The 10,336-nt window shown below is 40.8% G+C and overlaps 2 protein-coding genes across 2 annotated transcripts in view; both read right to left on the bottom strand.

The window, feature by feature from the left end:
- Window positions 1-7,374: 7,374 nt before the first annotated feature.
- LOC149106041 (uncharacterized) overlaps window positions 7,375-10,336 on the bottom strand; it is a 7,773-nt gene continuing 4,811 nt past the window's right edge. The window contains exons 2-3 of the mRNA XM_089298032.1: window positions 8,982-9,038; window positions 7,375-8,789 (exon numbers count right to left, since the gene is read on the bottom strand). Of these exons, the coding sequence (XP_089154158.1) occupies window positions 7,777-8,789; window positions 8,982-9,018 (1,050 nt within the window). The 5' untranslated portion in view covers window positions 9,019-9,038 and the 3' untranslated portion in view covers window positions 7,375-7,776. The remainder of the gene's footprint in view (window positions 8,790-8,981; window positions 9,039-10,336) is intronic.
- The window catches only part of LOC149106042 (ATP-dependent DNA helicase PIF1-like), a 5,953-nt gene continuing 4,764 nt past the window's right edge, over window positions 9,148-10,336 (bottom strand). Inside the window, exon 1 of the mRNA XM_089298031.1 lies at window positions 9,148-10,336. This exon is cut by the window's right edge and continues 4,764 nt beyond it. Coding sequence (XP_089154157.1) covers window positions 9,302-10,336 — 1,035 coding nt within the window. The 3' untranslated portion in view covers window positions 9,148-9,301.

Below are 10,336 nucleotides of genomic sequence, written 5' to 3'. Positions count from 1 at the left end.
AAGCGAATGCAAAAACAGCATTCAAAACATAACACTTGCGCGCTCAAAGCCATGAATGATTACCCTATCTTAAGTGGCTCAAAACAGTTTCCAACACTTAGATTTTGATGGGTCGTTATAAGAAGGTGGTAAAGGGTATTTTCGTGACCCATGATCGGCCATTTTTATTTCCTGTGAAATGTGAAATAGCCATTTTTTTCCTCGTGAATCGTGATTCCCATAGTCGCCGTGAACCGTGATTTTCCAAAACGATCTCTTTTATTTTCCGTGAAGCGTGAAATGCCAATGTTGTATTTTTCGTGAATTGTGAAAGGGCTGCTTTATTTTCCGTGAAACGTGATCTATACCCCCCTTTACCACCCTCTTATAACCACTCTTTGCTACAATGTTATCATTTTCGTGACACAATAGGTCGCCATAGCAACAGTATGACCTCCTAAAAACACCCTTAATTACAGCTTTAGGGGCTTATAATTCAAAAACGGCATGGTGATTTTTTTTATATTATCAGTTTTGATAAGCATGGTAAGACGCAACTTTTGGGAAAGTTTAAAAAATTCTGTAGATAGGGTTAAAAGCCACGTTAAATTTTCAAAAATTTAAGGTCGTTCTGAACCTAGTTATAACGACCCATCAAAATCTAAGTGCTGGAAACTCTTTTGTGCCACCACGAGGCAAACTCGTCATCCACTTGGCCATCTCAACATTCCCGCGTAATCGTCCGAGTTAAACGCGTCAAGAAACCATAGCCCTAAGTACTTCATGTATCCCTTATTGTAGTGTATTTAAAACTTCTCTATAATGTATTCTCTTGTATTCCCCTGTATTCTTTTGTGTTCCCCTGTATTCTCTTGTGTTCTCCTCTGTTCTCTTGCATTCCTTTGTATTCTCTTGTATTCCTCTGCATTCTCTTGTATTCCCCTTTATTCTCTTGTATTCCCCTTTATTCTCTTGCATTCCCCTGTATTCTCTTGTATTCTCTTGTATTCCTCTGTATTCTCTTGCATTCCCCTGTATTCTCTTGAATTCTCCTGTATTCTCTTGTATTCCTTTGTATTCTCTTGTATTCCTTTGTATTGTCTTGTATTCCCCTGTATTCCCTTGTATTCTCCTGTATTCCCTTATATTCTCTTGTATTCCCTTGTATTCTCTTGTATTCTCCTGTATTCCCTTGTATTCTCTTGTATTCCCTTGTATTCCCTTGTATTCTCTTGTATTCCCTTGTATTCTCTTGTATTCTCCTGTATTCCACTGTATTCTCCTGTATTCCCCTGTATTCCATTGTGTTCCTTTGTATTCCCTTGTACTCCCTTGTATTCCCTTGTATTCTCTTGTATCCCCTTGTATTCTCTTGTATTCTCCTATATTCCCCTGTATTCTCCTGTATTCCCTTGTATTCCCTTGTGTTCCCTTGTATTCCCTTGCATTCTCTTGTATTCCCCTGTATTCTCTTGTATATTCCACTGTATTCCCTTGTATTCTCCCGTATTCCCTTGTATTCTCTTGTATTCTCCTGTATTCCCCTGTATTCTCTTGTATTCTCTTGTATTCTCCTGTATTCCGATGTATTCTCTTGTATTCCCCTGTATTCTCTTGTATTCTCTTGTATTCTCTTGTATTCTCTTGTATTCTCTTGTATTTCCCTGTATTCCCTTGTATTCTCTTCTATTCTCCTGTATTCCCTTGTATTCCCTTGTATTTTCTTTTATTCCCTTGTATTCTCTTGTATTCCCTTGTGTTCTCTTGTATTCTCTTGTATTCCCTTGTGTTCTCTTGTATCCCCTTGTATTCCCTTGTAGTCCCCTGTATTCTCTTGTATTCTCCAGTATTCCCCTGTATTCTCTTGTATTCCCCTGTATTCCCTTGTATTCTCTTGTATTCCCTTGTGTTCTCTTGTATTCTCTTGTATTCCCTTGTAGTCCCCTGTATTCTCTTGTATTCCCCTGTATTCCCTGTATTCCCCTGTATTCTCTTGTATTCTCTTCTATTCCCCTGTATTACCCCGTATTCTCCCGTATTCTTCTGTATTCTCCACTATTCTGTTTTCGATCTTGACAATATGACTAAATCGTCCGCATATAAAAATGAATTTAATTTTACGCCTTTTGGTAGAACAACGGGGTTAGATAAAGTTTTTTCAAAATATAATGGTACGTGATTAATAAAGAGGTTCAACAGTAACGGGCTCAGATTACATTCTTGGCGTAATCCTCATGCGTATGAAAAAGGTCGTAATCGATTTTGGCCAATTTTTATGGTATATGTAGTATAGCGTTTAAATACAAGCCCGTAGCTTTTTTAACCTGAAAAACAGCCACAGACATTAATTTGCAATAACTTAAATAGAAGTCCGTATGCCAATCTGAGTCGAATCTTATTCGAAGTCTACAAAACAAGCGTAGATTTTTTTCGTTGTGGTGATGTACGTATTTATCTACTAGGGTTCGCATTATAAAATAACTAAGCTACTAAATGCGCGTTCATTGGTCGATAGGTGTGTTTAGATGAAGTTATGTAAACACGGTTGTGTACGTTTTCAATTTGCGGGTATTTTGGAGAAATATTTTATAAAAGCAATGGAAGACTTTTTGTGTGTTTACATATCCTCATCTTAACACTCAGGGAGATGGGAGAATTCTCGAAAGTTCTGCAAACAATCAACTGTGTCTCGGGGTTTTTTTCTTCCAACCCATCTCGTGTTTATAGTTTAATATATATACGCGGGCATCATTTCTTGAAGATTAGCTTTCATCATTTCATTAACGATGGCTCTGTTATTTTGCAATCTTTTACCGGCCACAACTATTTTCGGTGATTAAAAGTCAGGCTAGAGAGTAAAACTGCTTTTTATGATGCTCGAGAAGTTTTAGATCATTCATTATTGACTGCTGAGTATGATTTAAAGGACTATTGAAGTGAACGAAAGTATTTTAGCCAGTTTTATTATATGGCTGTGTCTCACAAGGACTGGGAACTACCGAATTCACGAATTTGATTGGCTGCAATCGATATTGACCGCGGTCTAGATTTTCCCATCTAGACCGTCATCTAGACCGGTTTCATTTTGCGTTGAAAAAGTAGCAAACTAAAATACAAAAATGTTCACTGAAACTGCAATAAGCGTAAAAAACTCTCTTGGCCTTTAATAAACAACTCCACAAATCAAAACGGCGTGGTACAAAGAGTGCGCATACGAGCGGCGTAGATGCAAATAGCGTGGATACAAACAGCGTGGATTGAAAATTGTTTCGGCCAGAGAAAACTGTTGTGAAACGGACTGCGAATGACGCGAAGAGACTAGCACGAAAGCTAAATAGAACTGCGCTAAGCGCGGACCAAAATGAACTGCCCCAAAACTGTACTGCAAAGCTATGATATGGAAAATACGCTAGGACATGCGGAAAATAAAACTATAGAAACTTAGAAAGGCGCTAATGAAGATGAAACAGCAAAGAAACGCTAACGAGGGCGAGAAAACTGACAGAAAGGAATAAACACCTAAATTGACGCAAAAAAAGACTAAACAAAAGGACGAAAAGAAGTATAAACTAATTTGCGTACGCAAAGGAAAAACAAATTACGCAAGAACGAATAATAGAAAAAATGTTACACTTGGATCTTACATACCGGCCCCATAAGTGAGGAGCACACGCGAGGCACTTAAATTAAACAATTAAAGATCTAAGTGTCTTTCTAAGAGTTCTTAATGTTCTCTTCTCCTGAATTCAGAAAATTGCACAGAAAATAACTCCAAAGGGAAAGTTCAAGCTTCTATCAGCAAGCAAAGCTTGTCAATTGGCCTCTCCAAAACTGCTCCTTTTACTTTCACCCTGGTACGGCGCACCAAACCTTTCTTGTCGGCGAAGACTTCTACCACTCTACCAAGGGGCCATGAATTGCGAGGGGAATTTTCCGCGTTCCACTTCCGGGTCTCCGTCTTGAAGACATCCAAGCGATGAGGGGTTCCTAGGCCAATCTTCTTCTGACTTCCAGAGAAACTCCGGCCCCAGTAACCATCTTTGGCAGCTCAACAATGCATTGGCAGTCAACGCTCTTGAAGCGCAATCTCCAGGATTCGCTACACCTTCCACATAGCGCCACTGATCTGGATTTGAGCCCTCTCGTAGTACGGCAACCCGATTGGCAACAAACGTGTGGAAACGCGTACTTTCGTTCTTCACATAACGAAGCACTGACATGCTGTCTGACCAAAACACGGATTCGCAATTAGGAGGAATCTCCAGCTCTTCCTTGAGCATCTTGTCTTGTCGCACAGAAACGGTTGCGGCCGAGAGCTCTAAATGAGGAACAGAAATAGCTTTCAAAGGAGCAACGCGTGATTTTCCAAACAGGAAGGAACAATGAACTCGGTCCTCATGGCTGACCAGTCGAAGGTAAGTCACTGAGCCATAAGCAGCTTCTGAGGCATCAGAGAAGTGATGCAGCTGACTGGATTTAACGGGACCAAAATCCTCTGGCTAACAGCGACTCACAGCAAACTCCGAGAGCTTTGGAACATCTGCTAGCCAATTTTCCGAACGTGCAGCGTACTCAGTCGGGATCTCGTCTCGATGATCTCGATGACGCTCTTATCACTATCTTTCGCTCTCACTCTAACTGGTATTACGGCCATGCCTGTCCTACGACCCTCTCCCGAAGTCTCACTGTTAGCACTGGTGCCCGTTTTTACCACGTGACTACAAACTCGAGTGCTGATTACGTCCTCCGTACCCACTCCAACGTCGACAGCTGGTCTCTCACGAGGGCTTGTATGTAAAACAGTAGGATGCCGTCCTTTACAGTTCGAAATCTTGCAATTTTTCCTCTGCGGGCAAAACTTTGCGACATGTTCGGTGGATAAACATCCAAAGCACAGCTTTTTGGACAATAGGAATTGAATTCTCCCTTGGTAGGGTTTCCACCGCAATGACTGACAATCCTCAAGGGCGTGGTTTCTGCTACAATAGAGACACCGATTTTTCCCTTGTGAGGGACCCTGATCGATTCCAGATAGCTCAACCTTGCGAGTCTGAGGTCCCTGCTCTCCATCGGCGCGTTGACTTGGCTCCTTTACACCCTGCGGAACCGTCTCACTGGTAGGACCTTCACTATCGTCTACATGTGCTAAGAGACTGAGGTTCTTGGGATTGGATGTCTTGCCACCAGAGGACCGCTGACCAGGCGCCGATCTTACGGTATCGGATATCTTGCCAAAGACTGGGTTGGTTAGTATTCTTGCTTCGCGATCAACAAAGGCAACGAAGTCACTGAACTGTACTGGCCTTAACTGTCTGTCCATGATGTCATCAGCTAAGCGACGCCATCTTTCTCTCATGCTGTAAGGAATCTTGAGCACCAACTTTTGAATGTTTCCTGGCTGATCAAACTTAGAAATGTACTGGCTACCTGCCAATGCGTTCTTGCAACTTGCGAGAAAGACTGAAAAACGATTCAAAGCCACACCATCTTCTGTCTTTATGCTCGGCCAATCGAGGGCCTTCATCTCGTAAGCGGATGCTATGCGATAATCGTCACCATACTTCCTTCTCAAAAGCCTACGAGCCTCATCGTAACCTTCTTCCGCTGGAAAATGATGACAGGATCTCACAAGTTCCTTAACGTCCCCTGCGGTGAACTGCTCGAGGTAATAGAGTCTATCAGTACTGATAAATGTTCTGGATTCAACCAAATTTTCAAAAGCGCGAACGAAGGTGCGGTATTCAATAGGGTTTCCGTCAAACACAGGAAAACGGGGCTGCAGAAGTTTGTTCCTATTCTGATTATGCGCTAGCAATTCCATTATTCTATTCTGCTGAAACTGAAGAGCAGTCTGTTGCCGCTGCAAACCAATCGTTTCCTTTCTCAGATCCTCGCCGACTGTACACGCTTGATAATCAAACTGGCCGTAAGGAACAGAATCCATGGACACGCCCTGGCGTGGGTGGTGCACCTCGCCTGGAAAGGACCTTTTCGCGCGGGGGCTGGTACGAGGGGGATCCTGATCCTGGAGCTCTGTCTCCAATTTTAAAGGCTTTACCTCCGGTAGAGAAGGGGAGGTCATTGCTGCGTAGACCCTCTCCTTAGCTGTTGTCTTGACCATTTCGGCTTCGAGGTTAAGGCGTAATTCTTCCTGCTGCAAACGAAACATTTTCTCTTCGAGTGTTTGGCGCTTTTCGAGCATAGAAATTTCGGCTTTTAACTCGGCAATTCTTGCGGCTTCTTTGGCTCTCGCGGCTGCAACTGATGAAGCACGGCCACCACGTGAACTTGCTCGACTTGAATGATTTGAAACCTTGGAAGCACCTGAAGGAATTGGTGTGCCAGCACAACTAATTGAATCCTCGGGATTCACCGCCGAATCTACTTGAAGCGATTCAGCTAATAGCTTGTGTTCAATATTAATTATCCAGTCGACGATCTCCTGACGGAACACACGAACCTTTCTCTCTTTGTCTTCAAGATAGCGTTGACCCTCAATAATGGCGTTCTCATCCAGAATTTCTCCGACGTAGTCGCGATGGACCTCTTGAATCTTTCAAAAGCGTTGTCCAAGTAAGGAAGCTTCTCCTTAACCTCCTGAAGATTATGATCATCAGTAAGCAAGCCAGAAATTTCATTGGAAATGGCTGTTACGGTAGATAGGTGACCAGACCTTGAATTTTTCTTTAAACGAAGTGTTTCCAGGTTAGACGCCTCAAAATCCAGCGAACGGTTTGGTTGTCGCACGCGTGTTCCAACTCGCCGGGCGACGGGATCTGTAAGCTGCTTCCGGCTAAAGCGCATGACGAAACGACATGTCACCAACAATTTTCAACGATGAAACTGCAATAAGCGTAAAAAACTCTCTTGGCCTTTAATAAACAACTCCACAAATCATAACGGCGTGGTACAAAGAGTGTGCATACGAGCGGCGTAGATGCAAATAGCGTGGATACAAACAGCGTGTATTGAAAATCGTTTCGGCCAGAGAAAACTGTTGTGAAACGGACTGCGAATGACGCGAAGAGACTAGCACGAAAGCTAAATAGAACTGCGCTAAGCGCGGACCAAAATGAACTCTCCCAAAACTGTACTGCAAAGCTATGATATGGAAAATACGCTAGGACATGCGGAAAATAAAACTATAGAAACTTAGAAAGGCGCTAATGAAGATGAAACAGCAAAGAAACGCTAACGAGGGCGAGAAAACTGACAGAAAGGAATAAACACCTAAATTGACGCAAAAAAAGACTAAACAAAAGGACGAAAAGAGGTATAAACTAATTTGCGTACGCAAAGGAAAAACAAATTACGCAAGAACGAACTAGGAGTTCTCAATGAGAAGTGAGTGCTGCCGTTAGTAGCGTGTTTGTATGTCAATATGACAATGGGAACTGCAACAAAAATATAACTTATTTTATTTCTTAAACAACATGGTTACATGTACTTTGAACATATAAATGCTTGTAAGAGTAAAAAGGAACATATTCGTTTATTTCAACGCAACATGTAATGAACAGTGTTGTTTTGTATAGGTGAACTGTACTGTTTTGTATAGGTCAATATGCAATGAACAACGGGCCTTATCGTCTATAGGTGAACTAATCAGGACTATATATTTGGTCTGACAGTTTAAGTTACTTTCTTATTGTAGGTAAATACAATGTTTTTTTCAAGGCTAGTAACAGCTTGGTGTTGATCTTTAGAAGGATGAGTGACACTGCCTAACGCAACATGTAATGAACAAAGGGCCTTATCATGTATAGGTCAACTATAGCTTGTCAAGATGGAAATTGACTATATATTTGGTCGGACAATTTGGGTCACTGCTTTGGTACGCTTATTGTAGGTAACTACAATGTTGTTTAAGGCCAGTAACAGTTTAACGAAGTCATGCTTAGAAGGATCAGTCAGACCCTCTGTGTTAAACAATTGCGAGATGACTTTGTTAAAAAGTGTAAGAGACAACTTTTCCTTCTTTAGTGTGGTTAGGAAAAATACTTGAGCATAATACTGACTGGGACAAAAGTCTTTCATCTGTTGCATATTACAATTACTACAAGTAATAATGTCTGAGTTGTCATCATGTTCGATCTTCTTATTGCATTTTATACAGGCCACGTATGTGGACGTTGAAATTACACCTGCTACAGATCCTTCCACAGTAGCAGTGATAGAATCATCAGTTAATCTCGGTGCTAAAGCTAAAATATCAGTATGTGGCTCTGTTTGCTTAATGGCAGTGCCACTTTTGGCAGTATTTATGTATAGTTGCTTAGTAAGGGCATCTTTCTTTACTCGTACATTCTCAAAAATGTATGTCATGCCTTCTTCTACTTGCTCACAAAATTTCTCCCAAAATACTATCTTAGAGTAACCTTTTGTGTCTACAATTTGCCCTTCTAGCATTTTTAAAGTTCCTCTACTTGTCTGGAGTATTTTAGGTTCTAGTAGAGAAGTAACCTTTGCTTTGACTGTTATCAGTTGACCTGCAGCAATGGTTTTCAGCATTCCTAGGTCGAAGTTGCTGGGGATGTCAACTTTTGGAAATGGTGATGCTGTAAGCTGTTGGACTTCGACATTAGCACTCATGAGCAAGTCATCTGTGTTGCTCTTTTGGTCTATGCGAAATCTTTTTATTTTCACAGGGCTGCCACCATCTTGTACTGACTGGAAAAGGTCTCTCTTGGCAGGGGCCAAACAAACTCCTCTTAAGTATTTTTCTTTTGACTGTACTTGAAAGTCGAAGAAGTTGCCTTCTTTTATGGGAGATACATTGTGTATGTAACCAATTATTTGATCAGGTTTCTCTGCAATGAAATAAAAACAACTTAAGCATCATTTCATTTTTTTGCTAAGTATTAAGTTAACGGTTAGCTGCGTTTAGTTAAGTGTGTGGAGAAAACCTTTAATAATTCAATGTGTTGCAAATGAAATATAATAAATTATTAAATTGTTACTGTGAAGTGTGTTTTTATTTTAGATGATTTGTCCTGGCTTACCTTCACTGCTTGTTGCTTCAGGATTTTTCTGGTCCATTTCTGTAGTCTGTCTGTACTCTGATGAGGTACGGGAAAAGAAATAAAACAAGCTGAAAATAAGCTGTTGCCAAACTTACTGTTAAGTGTATATAATATCACTTACTGTAATTGCTTTTCTAGAAATTAGTTTTGTTTTTTACTGCTAAATGTTAAAACAATTCACATTTTGAAGATGTTTACATGTATGTTTGTTTGTATTGGTGAGTATGATCACCTTTTTCTTGTTTGTTGAAAGACACTTTACTGCTTATTCAAGTTGATTATAGAACCGATGAGTTCGTTCAATGATTAAATGCAGCGGCTGTGGTTTCTGCCAAATAGTCTAGCCTTTCTTCCTCTTCTTGTCTGAATTTTAAGTTTCTAGAAGACTTCAAAACTGATAATCTTTCAAAAGTCATGGGTTCAATAACACAAGATGAAAGATTTTGAACTCTGCTAAGTGCAACATAAGTTATACCAGGTGATTTTTCGGTTTTACCAATATCTATCCAAGCTTTTGGTAGGGTGAGACCTTGACTCTTGTGAATTGTAAGAGCCCAAGCAAGTCTAAGTGGTAGTTGTTGCCTCTCATGTAAACTATTGCCTGACTGTAACGAAACTGTCACAGGGCATATGGGAACACACGAAGGGTGAGAATCTATGAAAGCAGGACCTCTATAGTTATCAAATTCAATGATAACAGCAACAGGTAAGTTTGGTGGGCAATGATTATTGTCATAAATGATATGACGTAGTGTTCCTGTGGCTCCATTACAGAGACCAACATGTGACCATAGATTCATAGTCAACATGACTTTTGCTGTCTTCGCTAAAAATACTACTGGTTCCAGTCCGGACATGTCATCTGGGCTGGCATTTTTAGCAAGAGAAGATGAATGGCGAGCATTGATGCAAACAACAGGGTGCTCAAGTTTATTCAGCTGGTCATGGTTATAATTAGCAACTTGTTCATTACTATAAAATAACCTTGTGGCAGATTCAAATTCATTCAATTTAGACACATTTGATGGCTGTCTGGTAAGCAGTAATCTCCAATCCTGGACAGTGGACTGTCCCTTGCGAAGTCGTGACAATAATTCTCTAAACTGCACTTGTTCAGGGCATGTGCCTTGTACACGCTGGTTGACAGTTAGTTTGACTACTTTATCAAACATTTTGTATGCTTGGTAGCCTTGCTCTCCAACATCACTAGATGGTTTTGAATGATATAGTGGCTTATCAGCTACAGGTGGTAGCTGAGCTGGGTCACCAATTAATATCATAGACTTTCCACCAAGAATCTTATCATGACTTCCAGTTGCTTGTTTACACTGTTT

This window comes from Orbicella faveolata, unplaced genomic scaffold, assembly GCF_042242905.1.
Source record: "Orbicella faveolata isolate gen_17 unplaced genomic scaffold, um_ofav_v1 contig_3, whole genome shotgun sequence".
NCBI classification, from domain to species: domain Eukaryota; kingdom Metazoa; phylum Cnidaria; class Anthozoa; order Scleractinia; family Merulinidae; genus Orbicella; species Orbicella faveolata.
This window is presented reverse-complemented; position numbering and strand designations above follow the sequence as displayed.